The sequence below is a fragment of the Neofelis nebulosa genome, chromosome 8, assembly GCF_028018385.1.
Source record: "Neofelis nebulosa isolate mNeoNeb1 chromosome 8, mNeoNeb1.pri, whole genome shotgun sequence".
Classification (NCBI taxonomy): domain Eukaryota; kingdom Metazoa; phylum Chordata; class Mammalia; order Carnivora; family Felidae; genus Neofelis; species Neofelis nebulosa.
The window spans coordinates 101,482,715-101,500,267 of NC_080789.1; the positions used below are offsets into that span (position 1 = coordinate 101,482,715).

A 17,553-nucleotide genomic window follows, 5' to 3' on the forward strand; every position below is an offset into this window, starting at 1 on the left:
TTGGCTTCAACCTCTAACCTTCTCCTTTTTTATTCTGTCAGAGTGAGGATGATGACTTAGATGTGGAATCTGACTTCGATGATGCCAGTATCAATAGCTATTCTGTTTCTGATGGTTCTACCAGCCGTAGTAGCCGCAGCCGCAAGAAACTCCGAACCACTAAAAAGAAGAAGAAAGGTGTGTTTCTTTTTTGTATCTGTGTGTGATGGGATGGGGTGGGGATGACTGGGGAAGAATCTCCCTAAGGAGATAGGAGTTGGTTTATTTTAGAGGGGGTGGGGGGAGGTAGTTTTTTTCTAATAACTGGGCTTTCCCTCTTCCTTGCCCAGGCGAGGAGGAGGTGACTGCTGTGGATGGTTATGAGACAGACCACCAGGACTATTGCGAGGTGTGCCAGCAAGGCGGTGAGATCATCCTGTGTGATACCTGTCCCCGAGCTTACCACATGGTCTGCCTGGATCCGGATATGGAGAAGGCTCCTGAGGGCAAGTGGAGCTGCCCACACTGCGTGAGTACCTGGCCTTTGTGGCTTTTTGGAACCCTCAAGAGGAAGGGTGGGGTGATCAAAGATCTTTAGGGCTTGGGTGGTGTTGCTGCTGTGGACTTTGGGAAACATTCAAAAAAATGATGAGTGTGGTTCAGACTTGGGTGGGTGGGTGGGGGGTGGTAATAATCTGACTCTGGACTTTTACTGCAGGAGAAGGAAGGCATCCAGTGGGAGGCTAAAGAGGACAATTCGGAGGGTGAGGAGATCCTGGAAGAGGTTGGAGGAGACCCTGAAGAGGAGGATGACCACCATATGGAATTCTGTCGTGTCTGTAAAGACGGTGGGGAGCTGCTCTGCTGTGACACTTGTCCTTCATCCTACCACATCCACTGTCTGAACCCCCCACTTCCAGAGATCCCTAATGGTGAATGGCTCTGTCCCCGTTGTACGGTGAGTTAACTGACCCCAGCCAGGGTGGGATGTGTGGATAGTGTAATCTAGCAGAAGGGTTTATCTCTTCTATACGTAGGCATCAGGAGGCTGAGGTGCAGGAGAGGTCATTGGAGAACTGTATCTTTTAGCCCTGAGATAGGTATTTTCCTTTCTCATGCAGTCTGGGGATACTTTTGTCTGGGAAAATGTAGGACTAACTTTGAACAGAGGAGTTGATGCTCTGCCAGCTCTCTTAAGGAGAGTAGAGCAGTGTTCTTCCATTCTAGAGCATCCATTAGGTCTTGGTAGTTTAGAATGGTTTAATAGGGCCACTTAATTGGTTTTCAGTTGCTTCATAGGGAGGAGTTCTAGGCTCCAGAAGTGGAGAGAGGGAGTTCTATTATTCTTTACTGGAATGGTTCTTTTTAAAATGAGAAGTGTTGGGGCGCCTGGGTGGCGCAGTCGGTTAAGCGTCCGACTTCAGCCAGGTCACGATCTCACGGCCTGTGAGTTCGAGCCCCGCGTCAGGCCCTGGGCTGATGGCTTGGAGCCTGGAGCCTGTTTCCGATTCTGTGTCTCCCTCTCTCTCTGCCCCTCCCCCGTTCATGCTCTGTCTCTCTCTGTCCCAAAAAATAAATAAAAAGCGTTGAAAAAAAAAATTAAAAAAAAATAAAATAAAATAAAATGAGAAGTGTTATTTTAATAATTCTTTGATAATGTTGAGGCTGTGGGCTGTATCATTTCCTCCCCTTGGTAATGATTTGGTGTTGAATCAATCATCTTTTTCTCTCAGTGTCCAGCTCTTAAGGGCAAAGTTCAGAAGATTCTAATCTGGAAGTGGGGTCAGCCACCATCTCCCACACCAGTGCCTCGGCCTCCAGATGCTGATCCCAATACTCCCTCCCCTAAGCCCCTGGAGGGGCGGCCAGAGCGGCAGTTCTTTGTGAAATGGCAAGGCATGTCTTACTGGCACTGCTCCTGGGTGTCTGAACTGCAGGTAAACCTGGGAAGGCTAGAGATCTGGGGGCCACAATGGAGAGGGTCATGAAAAACAGCCTTGTGGATGGAAGGAGTAAATGCCACTCCTCAGTGACTGAATCAACCCCTTTCTGTTTGCAGTTGGAGCTGCACTGTCAAGTGATGTTTCGAAACTACCAGCGGAAGAACGATATGGATGAACCACCGTCTGGGGACTTTGGTGGTGATGAAGAGAAGAGCCGAAAGCGCAAGAACAAAGACCCTAAATTTGCAGAGATGGAGGAACGTTTCTATCGCTATGGGATAAAACCTGAGTGGATGATGATCCACCGAATTCTTAACCACAGGTACCAGAAGAGCTGGGCCAGACTGGTGGCTGTCTTGGGCATGCTGGAAATAGGCAGCATGTCCACTGGGAGACTGCTGCCAAAGGAATTGAGGAAACAGATGTCATCAGTAACTTAAACTTGGAAGAGATGTATGCTCCATACGTTATTATTAACTGACTGAATCCTGGTATTTGAACCATAGAAGACTAGATAGATGTAATTTTAGGTCCAGAGACTGGTATGGTAGAGACTCCATATATGTGGCATTTGGCCTTCCTAGAAGTCTGTTTGGAACATACATTACTGGCAGTATTTGAAAGCGAGGCTTACTTAGGAGAAGAGGAGCATGGCCTTCTGGTTCTGAGGACTTTTTTTCTCCTTGACCTTGCAGTGTGGATAAGAAGGGCCATGTCCATTACTTGATCAAGTGGCGGGACTTACCTTATGATCAGGCATCCTGGGAGAGTGAGGATGTGGAGATACAGGACTACGACCTGTTCAAGCAGAGCTATTGGAACCACAGGTGGGTGACTTTGGTGAGGTGTGGAGTTGGTTCTTACTGAGAAGGACCTTAGGCAGCCTTGTGTTGTCTGTCTTCTTTAGGGAGTTAATGAGGGGTGAGGAAGGACGACCAGGCAAGAAGCTCAAGAAGGTGAAGCTGAGGAAGTTGGAGAGGCCTCCTGAAACTCCAACAGTTGATGTGAGTTGGGGCAGAAGAGGGAGGGCACAATTTGTTGGGTTGGACGATATATCTTGTGTCCTCCAGTCTATCGATGGCACTCTGCCAGTAGGAACTTCAGAGCTAGAATGCTTCCCCACTTCTCCACATCTCTGTGAACGAGGGAAATGCTAGGATCATTTTCTCTTTGCATCATCAGAAAAATAAAAACATAGGATATATGCTTTCTACGATTGAGAAAGTATTAAGAAACTTATCGGAACTTATCAGAAGGGTCTTCTGACCCTTAATTCAGGGTTCAGTTCCTGTGGTTTTATTTGTGTAATATAATATGAGGACTGTTAAGGTGAAAAAGATGACTCCAGGGGGAGCATATGACTATTTACCTGGTGGCTCTTGTGTAGTGGAATTATTGTATTGCTAGGGAGGCTATGATGTGTCTTTCGTGAGATTGTAAGACCAAGATCTCTGATTGCCTGATAGGTTAGTTGCCTTGCTTCCTGGAGGATACTAAAAAGAACACAAAATTACAATAGCTATTAAGGATATTTTCCCCCTACATTTCTTTTCTTTTCTTTTTTTTTTTTAGTGTTTATTTTGAGAGAAGGGGGCAGGGAAGGGCGGGGGGGGGAGACCGAGGATCCAAAGTGGTCTCTGTACTGATAGCAAAGAGCCTGATGTGGGGCTCGAACTCGCAAACTGTGATCATGACCCAAGCTGAAGCTGGATGCTCAACCCACTGCACCAACCAGGTGCCCCTCCCCACAATTCTTTGTGGCTCTTGAGGATCTAGTGAGGATGTGTGAAGAGGAGGCAGCTTCTGTCTTACGGAAGGAAGGGAGTTCCTGGCCAGCTCTTCACTTCTTCCTTTCATTCTTCAGCCAACAGTGAAGTATGAGCGACAGCCAGAGTACCTGGATGCTACAGGTGGAACCTTGCACCCCTATCAGATGGAGGGCTTGAACTGGTTGCGCTTCTCCTGGGCTCAGGGCACCGACACCATCTTGGCTGATGAGATGGGCCTTGGGAAGACTGTCCAAACAGCAGTCTTCCTCTATTCTCTCTACAAGGAGGTACGAAAGTTGGGGCTGTGAGGTTTTTGTGTATGGGTATTTCGTGTTCGTGGTCTTTTCACACAATGAGGAGAAAGAAAAAAGGAAGAAAAAAATTGGTCCCAGACCTTGAAGAACACTGTGGAATGACATGAAGATAGACGCTTTTTTTTTTTTTAAGTTTGTTTATTTAAGAGACAGAGACAGCACGAGTGGGGAGGGACAGAGAGGGAGAGAGAGAATCTCAAGTAGGTTCCACACTGCAGCTCAGAGCCTGGTGTCGGGCTTGAATTCACAAAACGGAGATCATGACCTGAGCTGAAACCAAGAGTCAGATGCTTAACCAACTGAGCCACCCAAGTGCCTCTAAGACAGACATGTGAACATAGAGACAGACTGAGTGGATGGAACCTTGGGTAGAATCAGTGGTGGATGCATAGAGCCTCAGTCCTTTGGGGGGAGAATACCTGTTGAGATGAGCAGAGTTGTGGGTGGAATTAGCATGGAAAGACTTCTAGGAAGAAATTGGGTTTTAAACTCCCTGTAAAGGCGAGTGTGACTTTGTGGGAAGGAGTAGGCAGGGCGTTGAAAAGGTGAGGATAGGAGCAGCAGCACACGTGCCAGCCCTCAGCTGGTCCTAGTGTAGAGGTGGGCGCTGGGCCATCATTGTGTTGGGGCCCTCAGTCCTTATTCTGCCACTTCTCTTCTTTCTCCAAGGGTCATTCCAAAGGCCCCTTCCTAGTGAGTGCCCCTCTTTCTACCATCATCAACTGGGAGCGGGAGTTTGAAATGTGGGCTCCAGATATGTATGTGGTGACGTATGTGGGTGACAAAGACAGCCGTGCCATCATCCGAGAGAATGAGTTCTCTTTTGAAGACAACGCCATTCGTGGTGGCAAGAAAGCCTCTCGCATGAAGGTATCTCACTGGGAGGGAGACCATCTTAGAGAGTTGTTGCTGTGGGCTTAGTCTGCTTAGAGTGGGGTGAGGCCGAAGGATAACAGTTGGGGGGAGGGAAAGTCCCTTGGGTTTGCCTGCACTGGAGGAGTTGAACATTAGTGACCGGGTCACCTGCTTGTGCAGAAAGAGGCATCTGTGAAATTCCATGTGCTGCTGACGTCTTATGAGTTGATCACCATTGACATGGCTATCTTGGGTTCCATTGATTGGGCATGCCTCATTGTGGATGAAGCGCATCGGCTCAAGAACAATCAGTCAAAGGTGAGAAGGAAGTGGGGAGGGAGGTTATGGCCTCCAGTTTTAGTTTTTTAGTGCCACCTACTCATTAAGGGGAGTGTTAGGAGGAGAGGAACTGGTCAAATGGCTTCTGCACTCCTTCCTTACTTGTGATGATACTCCTTGGTGGTCAGACCTTAAAAGGGAGATGGAAATGGAGGGGAGATGGCAGCTTAACCATTGGGCAGCAAAATAGCTTAGTTTGGAAAGGTATACTGGAGCCCTCTTTTCACTGAATTTTATCTTCTCCATCTGCTTCTCCAGTTCTTCCGGGTCTTAAATGGTTACTCACTTCAACACAAACTGTTGCTGACTGGGACTCCATTACAAAACAATCTAGAAGAGTTGTTTCATCTCCTCAACTTTCTCACCCCAGAGAGGTTCCAGTAAGTGTGTGTTTATCTGTAATCAGCTGATAATTCTGCTTCTAATTCTTCCTGTTGCCCATTTCCTATATGACTGTCTTTTCTTTTTCTGAAGCAATTTGGAAGGCTTTTTGGAGGAGTTTGCAGACATTGCCAAGGAAGACCAGATTAAAAAACTGCACGATATGCTGGGCCCTCACATGTTGCGGCGGCTCAAAGCTGACGTGTTCAAAAATATGCCATCCAAGACAGAACTGATTGTGCGTGTGGAGCTGAGCCCCATGCAGAAGTAAGTCAGAAGGGACAGAAGCACTGACTCCATTTTGTGGATAGACATCTACTAGTTTGCCAAGTGTTTCTTATTCCTCCCTGCATTCTGCTTCAAGGCATCTGGTGACAGGAACAAGCAAAGTCTACAGAAACCTAATTGTTTCTAGTCATAGTTCTTACTAAGTACTTTATTTAACATGATGGTGTTTGTGCTGTTGGTGTTGGTGGTGCTTGTTAGGTTTCCTTAGTCCTGAAGCAAGATACGTTGGAAGGAAGATCTCAGATCTTGGGACTGTCTTGGGAGTTGTATAAAGGTTATAAGTCCTATGAAGGCTCTTGAATCTGACTTCTCTTTGTCTTGCCCATGTAGGAAATACTACAAGTACATCCTCACTCGAAATTTTGAAGCACTCAATGCTCGAGGGGGTGGCAACCAGGTTTCTCTGCTGAATGTGGTGATGGATCTTAAGAAGTGCTGCAACCACCCATATCTTTTCCCTGTGGCTGCGATGGTATGTTGTGCCTCCTCTCGTTCTTCACTGGGTTGGAATTGCTCCATTTTGTTCAGCGTTCTTTTCTTTTTGCTTCTTTCTTCAGGAAGCCCCTAAAATGCCTAATGGCATGTATGATGGCAGTGCTCTAATCCGAGCATCTGGAAAATTATTGCTGCTACAGAAGATGCTTAAGAACCTTAAGGAGGGTGGGCACCGTGTACTCATCTTCTCTCAGGTATTGTGTGGGAGGAGCTGGGAGCTTTGAGAGGGAGCAGTAGACAACCCTCAGTGACGTGAGGAAAGCAATTACCATCTGACTCCCCTTTAATTAAACTCTGCTCCTTTTCCAGATGACCAAGATGCTGGACTTGTTGGAGGATTTCTTGGAACATGAAGGTTATAAGTATGAACGTATTGATGGTGGGATAACTGGGAACATGCGACAAGAGGCCATTGACCGCTTCAATGGTAAGAGGAAAGGAGTACCTTCAATCCAGGAATTCTCATTGACTCATGTCTTTGGATGGATTACTTGTTCTTGTGTATCTGCTTTTCTGTGTGGTTCTTTTGAGTTTTTGTCAATTGATATGGAAGAATTAAAGCTTTTGAATGCCTTGATTGGAAGAATGTGTTGAACTATTCCTAGCAGATTTTTTTTATTTTGTTGGAGTCTTCGTTTTTTCTGCTGGAAGAAGAGCGTTGTATTTAATTAACCCTTTTCATTGTATCTTGAGGCCCACAGAGGGAGCAGGACTTAACTCAAGCTCAATTAGCAATTTCGTGGCAGACTTGTCTCCGTAGCCACCCCTCCCCCCTCCTCATTTTTTTATATTGTTTATTTTTTTAAAAGGTTATTTATTTTAGTAATCTCTACACCCACCATGGGGCTCAAACTCATGACCACGAGATCAAGAGTTGTACGCTCTTTCTGACTGAGCCAGCCAGGCGCCCCCACATTTTTTATTTTAAAATAATTTTGGACTTAAAAGTCGGAAGAAAATAATACAGAGTTCACATATATCTTTGCTCAACTTCTCTTAACGATAACAACTTATATAACCACAGTACAACTGTCAAAAGCAGGAAATTATGAGTGATGTCATACTACTAACTAAGCTGTAGACCTTAATTGAATGTCACCAGTTTTCCTCCTAATGTCCTTTTCCTGTTTCAGGATCCAGTATTAGATCCCACATTGCATTTGGTTGTTGTGTCTTTTTCTGTCTGACATATTTCTTCATTCTTTCCTTTGTTGTGCCACTGATACTTAAAAAAAAAATTTTTTTTTAACGTTTATTCATTTTTGAGAGACAGGGACAAGAGTGTGAGACGGGGAGGGGCAGAGAGAGAGAGGGAGACACTGAATCCAAAGCAGGCTTCATGCTCTAAGCTGTCAGCAAAGGGTCTGACATGGAGCTCGAACTCCCAAACCAGGAGATCATGACCTGAGTGAAGTTGGCTGCTTAACCCACTGAGCCACCCAGGCACCCCTACTGTTGATACTTTTTATGATTGCTGGTTATTTATTGTGTAGAATGTCTGTGAGTTTGGGTTTGTCTGATGTTTTCTCATGAGTAGATTGAGGTTTTTAGACTTTTTGGACAAGAATACCATAGAAGCAATGCCGTGTTCTTTTTTTCCCCCCCATTTATTTTAAAGAACTTTTTTTTAAATGTTCATTTATTTTGAGAGAGAGTGTGCACGCTTGCACACGCACATGGAGGGGAGGTGCAGAGAGAGAGAGAGAGGAGAGAATCCCAAGCAGGCTCTGTGCTGCCAGCGCAGAGCCTTTTGCAGGGCTCGGTCTCACAGACTATGAGATCATGACCTGAGCTGAAATCAAAAGTTGGACGCTTAACTGAACCACCCAGGTGCCCCTCCATGTTTTTTAAACTTATTTATGTTGAGAGTGAGAGAGAGGAAGCGAAAATGAGTGGGGGAGGGGCAGCGAGAGAGAGGGTGAGAGAGGATCCCAAGCAGGCTCTGCACCATCAATGCAGAGTTGGATGTGGGGCTTGAACTCACGAATCATGAGACCATGACCTGAGCGGCAACCAAGTGTTGGTTGCTTAACCAACTGAGCCACTACGGTGCCCCACAGTGTTCTTTTTGGTATATCATGTCAGGGGGAGGACATGATGTTGATAATGTCTCATTACTGGTAATGTTAACCTTGATCCTTCAGTTCAGGTGATACCTGCTTAGTTTCTCCACTGTAAAGCTACTCTTTTTCACATTGTAATTGATAAATATCTTTTTTTTTTAGTTGAAGTATATTTGACACAGTGTTAACATTAGTGTAACATTAGTGTCAGGTGTGCAGGGTAGTGATTGGGTAACTCTAAAAGTTACACTCTGCTCACCACAAGTGTAGTTACCATCTGTCATACAACACTATTACAGTATCACTGACCATATTCTCTATGCTGTGCCTTTCACCCCCACGATTTATCTGTTACATAACTGGATGAAAGAGGTATTTGAGACTATGGTCATGCACTGTTTCTTCTCAGACTTTTACTACTCTGATGTTTGCCTGATGAGGTTTTGTATTTCTGACATTCTTTCTACGTTTATTAATTGGAATTCAGGAGACTTTTTTTTTTTTTTTAAGATTTTTAAATTATTTTTAAGTAATCTCTACACCCAACTTTGGGATCGAACTCCCAACCCTGAGATCAAGAGTCAAATGCTCTACTGACTAAGCCAGCCAGGTGCCCCTCAGGAGACCCTTCTAATGGTTTTTGTTCCTTCCTTAGCACCGGGTGCTCAACAGTTCTGCTTCTTGCTTTCTACTCGAGCTGGGGGCCTTGGAATCAATCTGGCCACTGCTGACACAGTTATTATTTATGACTCTGACTGGAACCCCCATAATGACATCCAGGTGAGCAGAGGTAGTGGCCTTCATATACAGTAACCTACTGGTAATGCAGTGTTCTCTGTGAGGGCTCCACCATCTGGAATTAGTTGTTTCAGGGGAAAACAGTAGATTCTTTTTGTGTCTTTTACCTTATTGTGAACCAGAGAGTTTGGGTTAGCCAAGGTCTTAATTTGGGGGTAACATGAGAGAAGGTGGGGTCTGGGGGGGAAGTTTGTGTGAAGGCAAATGCAGAAGCAGGAAAATAGGATTATTTCAGTTTCTGACTTTGCATCGTGCCCACCTTCAGGCTTTTAGTAGAGCTCACCGTATTGGGCAGAATAAGAAGGTGATGATATATCGGTTTGTGACCCGTGCGTCAGTGGAGGAGCGCATCACGCAGGTGGCAAAGAAGAAGATGATGCTGACGCATCTAGTGGTTCGGCCTGGGCTGGGCTCCAAGACTGGATCCATGTCCAAACAGGAGCTTGATGACATCCTCAAGTTTGGCACTGAAGAACTATTTAAGGATGAAGCCACAGATGGAGGTGAGCTAGTCAGGAACTTGTTTTGGTGTGGGGCTTGGCCTCTCTAAAGGGTATATTTGATACTTAGGGTCCTGAGACTTGGACCTAGGGTCCTGTGGGACTTGCTTTTTCACTGCAGCTGCTGAATCTGACTTTGAGGGTATGGACCCCTGATTCTTTGTAGGAGGAGACAACAAAGAGGGAGAAGATAGCAGTGTTATCCACTATGATGACAAGGCCATTGAGCGACTTTTGGACCGTAACCAGGATGAGACAGAAGACACAGAATTGCAGGGCATGAATGAATATTTGAGTTCATTCAAAGTGGCCCAGTACGTGGTGCGGGAAGAAGAGATGGGGGTGAGTATCAGTCCAAGGCAATGCTGTGCTTGATGACTGGTCTGGAATTTGTTATTGCGACCAGGATGGTATTTGAGACAAGAGGAAAACATCTGTAGGTAAATTAGTACATTGAATTGATATACCTCTTTGAAAGTAAATATTATCACACATGGGCAGTCATATTCTCATTTTTGCCGTGGCTATCAGGAAACTCATAGCCAAATTTCACACTCAAAACATTTCTATATATATTAGCTCTTCCTTATCACAATCTCATTTTATCTTCTGTAGTTTATTGATCCTACAAATAAACTTTTGATTTCTATCTCATATCTCTTGGGAGAAAAGGCAGGAGATGAGATACATATCTGGGCAGCCTATTTCCCTGTACTTCTTTTTTTTAAATATTTTTATCTTGGAGAGCAAGCGCTCACGCGTGTGTGCAATGAGTGAGTGGAGGAAGAGCAAAGAGAGAGAAGGGGACAGAGGATCTAAATCGGGCTCTGGGCTGACAGCAGAGATCCTGATGTGGGGCTCCAACTCACAAACTGTGAGATCATGACCTGAGCCGAAGTCAGTTGCTTAACCAACTGAGCCTCCCAGGTGCCCCTATTTCCCTGTACTTTTTATAGCAATAGAACTGTTTTCCCTTTTTCTTCTCTTCCCTTCCTTTTTTACCAAAAACAAAACAAAAAAAACTCTATAAGTGATGAATGTGTGGCTTCTTTAATAATTTTCTCCTCCATGGGGCGCCTGGGTGGCTCAGTTGGTTAAGCGTCCGACTTCAGCTCAGGTCACTATCTCGCGGTCCGTGAGTTCAAGCCCCGCATCAGGCTCTGGGCTGATGGCTCAGAGCCTGGAGCCTGCTTCTGATTCTGTGTCTTCCTCTCTCTCTGCCCCTCCCCCGTTCATGCTCTGTCTCTCTCTCTGTCCCAAAAATAAATAAACATTAAAAAAAAAAAAAAATTAAAAAAAAATTTTTTTTTCTCCCCCAAAAGTAGAGTATAAAATGAAAAAAACAAATAGACATTTTCTTCTGGTCCTCTTTAGACCATTCAACTCAGAGTTCTTTGAATTGGCGTAGCTTTCTGGCAGTCTTTGCCATCTTTTCCCAGCTTTCCAACTCAAAACCATCCCCCCCTTATTGCTGTGTTTTTCTGATATATACCTGTTCTCTTTGTTTTCTTCTGGAGATGATGCTGCTAGACTCTGTTGGAACTGTGACTGAGAAGTCTGACATAGGTGTATGGGCTGTAGTATTCAGTCAAAACTGCCCTCCTGTAAGGTGCTTTGTGTTTCTGTTGGGGCAGTGACTGCATGGAGGGGTGATTGGCTTGGGGCAGCACATGCTGAATGGTTGGGAAGGGAGGGTGGTCCTCCCATTGATAACCTCTGCTGTTGACTACTCAGGTATACAAATGGCCCTCTCATTAGCAGCTGTGGCTGCCATCTACCTTATAAGATTTTTTAAATTGTATTTTTTGAATAAATAGTAATTCACATTCAAAATTCAGAAGATACCAAGGTATCTCTTTCCCATCTAGTTCCCTCCCTGGGGATAACTGAAGTTTTCAGTTTTTTGTATATTTTCCTAAAGGTATTTTATGTGCATACAAATTACATTCATACATATGTATACATGCATGTGCCTATATATACATACATACACATAAACACTTTTTTCCCTTTTCATTTTATTATTTTTTTTTCCCTTTTCATTTTAGACACAAAAGTAGTTGTCATATATGATGTTCTGTACCTTACTTTTTGTCCATTTGAATAATCTTGGAGATTTAGTCCAAATAAATTACATAAAGAGCTCCTCCTCCTTTTAAAAAAATTGTTTTTAAGATTATATATTTTTAACTAATCTCTATACCTAGTGTGGGGCTCATACTTTATAACCCTGAGATCAAGAGTCATGTGCCGTACCAGTTGAGCCAACCAGGCCTCCCCTTCGCCCTTTTTTTTGCTGCATAGTATATCTTTGTTTGGAAGTACCGTTATTTATTTACTTAAATATTTATTTATTTAGAGAGAGCATAAACAAGCAAGCGGGGGAGGGGCAGAGAGAGAGAGAATATCCCAAGCAGGCTCTGTGCTCTTAGCATCAGAGCCTGACGTGGGTCTGGATCCCATGAACCATAAGATCATGACCAGAGCTGAAATCGAGAATTGGACACTTAATCCACTCAGCCACCCAGGCGCCCCCATGATTTACTTTTTAAGATTGAGGTAAAATTGACAGCATTAATGTTTAGTTTCTGTTGTACAACAAATTGATTTGATATTTATGTATTTTGTGAAATGATCACCTGGTAAGTCTAGTTAACATCTGTTACCATGCATAGTTGTGCATTTTTTTTTCTTGTGATGAGAACTTTTAAGATCTATTCTCAGCAACTTTCAAATATGCAATACAGTGTTATTAACTGTAATCACCATGCTGTGTGTTATATTCACAGGACTTGTTTATTTTATAACTGGAGGTTCGTACCTTTTGACCCTCTTCATCCATTTTGCCCACTCCCCACCCCCAGGAATTGATTCAGTTAGTTCCATATTGATAGACATTTAGGGTGTTTCTAATATGCTGTTAGTAGTGGTTTAGTTCTAATGTAAGGGATTTGGAATCAGTTACTGGTCTTGAAGTGTCTGAAAAAAAGATTTTTGGAGGAACGTAAACATTACTAGAACATAAGAGAGTATGTATGTATAATTTGGTTTTGTTTTTTGCACACATTTGGCAAATTTTTATGAAATTATGAAGAACAGAAGAGCTTATGGTCCTTCTACTTTGTCTCTTATAAAGATTTTTTGTAGTATTTCAGAAGCCCTTTTTTTTTTAATTTTTTTTTTAACGTTTATTTATTTTTGAGGCAGAGAGAGACAGAGCATGAACAAGGGAGGGTCAGAAAGAGGGAGACACAGAATCTGAAACAGGCTCCAGGCTCTGAGCTGTCAGCACAGAGCCCGACGCTGGGCTTGAACTCACGGTCTGCGAGATCATGACCTGAGCCGAAGTCGGCCACTTAACCGACTGAGCCACCCAGGCGCCCCCAGAAGCCCTTCTATTCTCCCTTCCTATCTAATCTCTTTTTCCTATATTTTGCTGTCTCCCAACTGTGTAGGTCTCAGTAAAAAGTGTTAGAAGAAAGCATACGGCCTCTTCATGCTTCTCTTGTGATAACATCATCTCACGTTTTTCTTTAGTTATGTTGACTGCTAATCTCTATGTAATTATGAGGAGCCATGTCCTGTCAGTTAAATTTCTCTTAAGTTCTTAGGTCCAGCCAGGCACACTAAGTATTTCAGAGTCCAGTCCTGAAAAGGAGCTAGCACAGTGGGAATTGTGTGAGGACCAGGGGTAGCTGGTGGTGCTGACTTCAGCACCCCTGAGTCCTGGCCCTCCCTCTGTCCCAGGAGGAAGAGGAGGTAGAACGAGAAATCATAAAACAGGAAGAAAGTGTGGATCCTGACTACTGGGAGAAATTGCTGCGGCACCATTATGAGCAGCAGCAAGAAGATCTAGCCCGAAATCTGGGCAAAGGAAAAAGAATCCGTAAACAGGTCAACTACAATGATGGCTCCCAGGAGGACCGAGGTGTGTGTGGCCGGCCCCGCCCCCCACCCATGGGCCGTTCCACTAGAGCAGTGGGCCCCGCTCATCTGCCCTCTCTCCCTCCAGATTGGCAGGACGACCAGTCCGACAACCAGTCCGATTATTCAGTGGCCTCAGAGGAAGGTGATGAAGACTTTGATGAACGCTCAGAAGGTGAGGGCTATGCCTTTCTGCTGACTTTTAAATGTTACTTTGTTTAATACCTCTGTCAGTGTCGCTCATGCCTCCTTTTCTTTTTGCAGCTCCCCGCAGGCCCAGTCGCAAGGGCCTGCGGAATGATAAAGATAAGCCATTGCCTCCTCTGTTGGCCCGTGTTGGTGGGAATATTGAAGTAAGTGCTGTTTGATTCTAAGGAGGGGTGATGGGTGAGTGCTTGATATTTGGTCTTTGATGGAGTAAGACCTGCTCCCTCTCACGTAGGCCTGCTCCCTCTCACGTAGGCTCCTTCTTCTTCTAGGTACTTGGCTTTAATGCTCGTCAGCGAAAAGCCTTTCTTAATGCAATTATGCGATATGGGATGCCACCTCAGGATGCTTTTACCACCCAGTGGCTTGTGAGAGATCTGCGAGGCAAATCAGAGAAAGAGTTCAAGTAAGTTGAGAGCTGGAGTGACTGTACAGAGCAAGAGTTTTAATCTCTGGTCATTCCACACTACTCGTCCAGGCTGTGCAGGGAAATTGTCCGTGTTCTCTGTTGAAGTTGATGGGTGAAGCTGTTAGTAATAGGGCTCTTTGTGTTTCTAGCTTCCCTAGAAGAGAACCTGGGGCATGGTGTGGGATCTGGAGAACCATCCTTCAATGCGATTGTGGGCTTTATCTCAAGATGGAGCCAGAGTTGTTGCCTGAGTTAATGCCTAAGTGGTGGGAAAGATCTCATCTAGGAGTTGGCCTGATAGCTGTTTAACTCATTTTTCACTTCCTTACTACAGGGCTTATGTGTCTCTTTTTATGCGACATTTATGTGAGCCGGGGGCAGATGGGGCTGAGACCTTTGCTGATGGTGTCCCCCGAGAAGGCCTGTCTCGCCAGCATGTCCTTACTAGAATTGGTGTCATGTCCTTGATTCGAAAGAAGGTGAGCCCTGAGCCTCTTTTCATTGTTCAGAGTTTGTAGGGGAAACTGGAGGGCCAATAGGAAAGGAGCCTAGAGCTGGAATTGAGTCTTCACTATCTTGTCTTATTGCTCCAGGTTCAGGAGTTTGAACATGTCAATGGGCGCTGGAGCATGCCTGAACTTGCTGAAGTAGAGGAGAACAAGAAAATGTCCCAGCCAGGGTCACCTTCCCCAAAGACTCCCACACCCTCCACTCCAGGGGACACACAACCCAATACCCCTGCACCTGCCCCACCTGCTGGTAAGTGTGCTTGTACTCTCTTTTTCTGTCTTTTGTCCTTGCCTATGCTTTGTCTGCTCCCTTGTGCTCAGCTCTAACAGGGGAGTCTGGCAGGACACAGAGCAATCTCCCTCTCAGTTTAGGAGAGCCGTCCTAAGAATAGGGCTGGCTCTTAAAGGCACGAGAGGACAACTTAAGATGAGACAAACTGAGCGGGTGTGACCTTCTCGCTGGTCTAGGACCTTCCTCCTAATTAATTGTCTTCTGTTGGTCTGCAGAGGATGGGATAAAAATAGAAGAGAATAGCCTCAAAGAAGAAGAGAGTGCAGAAGGAGAAAAGGAGGTTAAATCTGCAGCCCCAGAGGCCACTGTCGAGGTAAGAGATGGGGGTGACTGGATGCCATACCAAAGGTAAATGGATAAGCCTGTTCATCCTTTTCGATCGTTGGCCTGTTTGCTTCAACTTACGTCTTTTTCCTTTGAAGTGTACACAACCCCCTGCCCCTGCCTCAGAGGATGAAAAAGTCCTTGTTGAACCTCCCGAGGGAGAGGAGAAAGTGGAAAAGGCAGAGGTGAAGGAGAGAACAGAGGAACCGATGGAGACAGAGCCCAAAGGTATCCACATTTTCAAGTACTACATTGTGCAGATCCCTGTGAAGCTCTTGGACTTTTAACTGGGCTATGGGGTGTCAGGAAGAAGTGAAACCCTGAATAATCCTGCACCCTTGAATTTAAATTGAGGGTTTTTTCCCCTTAAGATGTCTTTTATGATGTTAATCATGGAGATTTAGGATTAAGACTTTTCCAGGGCACGTGGGTGGCTCGATTAGATTAGTTAAGCGTCAGACTTCAGCTCAGGTCATGATCTCAGGGTTTGTGAGTTCAAGCCCCAAGTCAGGCTCCTTGCTGACAGTGCAGAGCCTGCTTGGGATTCTCTCTCTTTGCCCCTTCCCCATTTGCATGTGCTCTCACTCCCCTGTCTCTTTCTCAAAGTAGATAAATAAACTTAAGAAGAAAAAAAAAAAAAAGACTTCCATTTGGCTATGGTGAGGAACAGAGAACATTTTTATTTTTTTATTTTGTTTTTTAAGTTAATATGTAAGTTTAAAGCAAGCATGAGCAGGGTAGGGGCAGAGAGAATCCCAAGCAGGCTCTGTGCTGTCGGTGCAGAGCCCCACTTGGGGCTAGATCTTGTGAGATCATGACCTGAGCTGAAACCAAGAGTCAGATGCTCAACTGACTGAGCTACCCAGGAGCCCCCTTCTTTTTTAAGTCAATTAATTAATTATTACTTATTTATTTTTGTTTTGTTAAAAAAATTTTTTTAATGTTTATTTTAAAAAATTTTATGTTTTATTTTTTTTGAGAGCGAGTGCAAGTGGGGGACGGGCAGAGAGAGGGAGACATCCAAAGCAGGCTCCAGGCTCTGAGCTGTCAGCACAGAGCCTGAGTGGGGCTCAAACCCACGAGCTGCTCGATCATGACCTGAATCGAAGTTGGACGCTCAACCGACTGAGCCACCCACGTGCCCCTTTATTTTTTAACGTTTATTTATTTTGAGAGAGAGAGTGCGTGCAAATGGGAGGAGGGCAGAGAGAGAGAATCCCAAGCAGCCTCTGTGCTATCAGTGCAGAGCCAGATTCAGGGCTCAGTCCAACGAATTTTGAGATCATGACCTGAGCCAAAATCCAGAGTTTGATGCTTAATCCCTGAGTCACTCAGGTGCTCCAAAAGCTTTTATTTTTGAGTAATCTGTACATCCAACATGGGGCTCGAGTTCACAAGCTCGAGATTAAGAGTTGCATGCCTGTGACTTAGCCAGCCAAGCACCCCAAAACATTCTTCTTTATACACTCTCAATGCCATCTGTTCTCCCCAGGTGTTGCTGATGTGGAGAAGGTAGAGGAGAAGTCAGCAGTAGATCTGACTCCCATTGTGGTAGAGGACAAAGGTGGGTGTTTGGAGAAGCTGGTTATGATTAAAAAGGACTCTAAAACTAGATGCAAGGATTTTATCTTTGGGATAGCCCCTGGCCTCTTCCCATCCACACCCATATAGCTATTTTATCCCAAGCTAAAAGACTCCATCTGTCCCTACATATGATTGTCATGGGCCGGTGGCATCTTTTTCTGGGTTTGAGAAACAGTGTGGAGAAAGGGTGGAGGTGGCTGGATACTTGCAGCATATAATGCTGTGGGTAAAGGCCAAGGTGCTATGCTTTTGTATGGCGCTGATATTTTTCTTCTGCATATCCTGTAGAAGAGAAGAAAGAAGAAGAAGAGAAAAAAGAGGTGATGCTTCAGAATGGAGAGACCCCCAAGGACCTGAATGACGAGAAGCAGAAAAAAAATATTAAACAGCGATTTATGTTCAACATCGCAGATGGTGGTTTTACTGGTATGACAATGAGGGACCATCTGGGGTTAGAAGCATCTAAAGTGAAATTAGGGTTCCTGTACAAAGACTTCATTAGATGAGGGACTGTCAAGCTGATTCTGTGTTAAAAAGCCACAGGCATGGCATACTACTAAGATGGCATCTGTGGGGGCAG

The 17,553-nt window shown here is 44.8% G+C and overlaps 1 protein-coding gene and 1 non-coding gene across 8 annotated transcripts in view; both read left to right on the plus strand.

The window, feature by feature from the left end:
- CHD4 (chromodomain helicase DNA binding protein 4) overlaps positions 1-17,553 on the plus strand; it is a 30,698-nt gene that overhangs the window by 6,693 nt on the left and 6,452 nt on the right. For 4 of the 7 annotated variants that reach the window (XM_058743905.1, XM_058743906.1, XM_058743909.1 and 1 more), the window contains exons 8-35: positions 42-177; positions 330-508; positions 698-937; positions 1,713-1,916; positions 2,039-2,244; positions 2,618-2,749; positions 2,830-2,926; positions 3,787-3,978; positions 4,675-4,875; positions 5,041-5,178; positions 5,458-5,579; positions 5,674-5,847; positions 6,199-6,340; positions 6,426-6,557; positions 6,673-6,790; positions 9,082-9,206; positions 9,490-9,727; positions 9,891-10,066; positions 13,472-13,652; positions 13,737-13,823; positions 13,913-14,001; positions 14,128-14,261; positions 14,599-14,743; positions 14,858-15,023; positions 15,281-15,378; positions 15,488-15,617; positions 16,882-16,953; positions 17,262-17,399. In XM_058743905.1, coding sequence (XP_058599888.1) covers positions 42-177; positions 330-508; positions 698-937; positions 1,713-1,916; positions 2,039-2,244; positions 2,618-2,749; positions 2,830-2,926; positions 3,787-3,978; positions 4,675-4,875; positions 5,041-5,178; positions 5,458-5,579; positions 5,674-5,847; positions 6,199-6,340; positions 6,426-6,557; positions 6,673-6,790; positions 9,082-9,206; positions 9,490-9,727; positions 9,891-10,066; positions 13,472-13,652; positions 13,737-13,823; positions 13,913-14,001; positions 14,128-14,261; positions 14,599-14,743; positions 14,858-15,023; positions 15,281-15,378; positions 15,488-15,617; positions 16,882-16,953; positions 17,262-17,399 — 4,192 coding nt within the window. Of the gene's footprint in view, positions 1-41; positions 178-329; positions 509-697; positions 938-1,712; positions 1,917-2,038; positions 2,245-2,617; positions 2,750-2,829; positions 2,927-3,786; positions 3,979-4,674; positions 4,876-5,040; positions 5,179-5,457; positions 5,580-5,673; positions 5,848-6,198; positions 6,341-6,425; positions 6,558-6,672; positions 6,791-9,081; positions 9,207-9,489; positions 9,728-9,890; positions 10,067-13,471; positions 13,824-13,912; positions 14,002-14,127; positions 14,262-14,598; positions 14,744-14,857; positions 15,024-15,280; positions 15,379-15,487; positions 15,618-16,881; positions 16,954-17,261; positions 17,400-17,553 lie in introns of all 7 variants that reach the window. The other 3 variants (XM_058743907.1, XM_058743911.1, XM_058743904.1) reach the window with 3 other exon arrangements.
- On the plus strand, positions 15,056-15,195 carry LOC131484201 (small Cajal body-specific RNA 11). Its single transcript, XR_009248102.1, has one exon. It is a non-coding gene; the product is annotated as a small Cajal body-specific RNA 11 (non-coding RNA).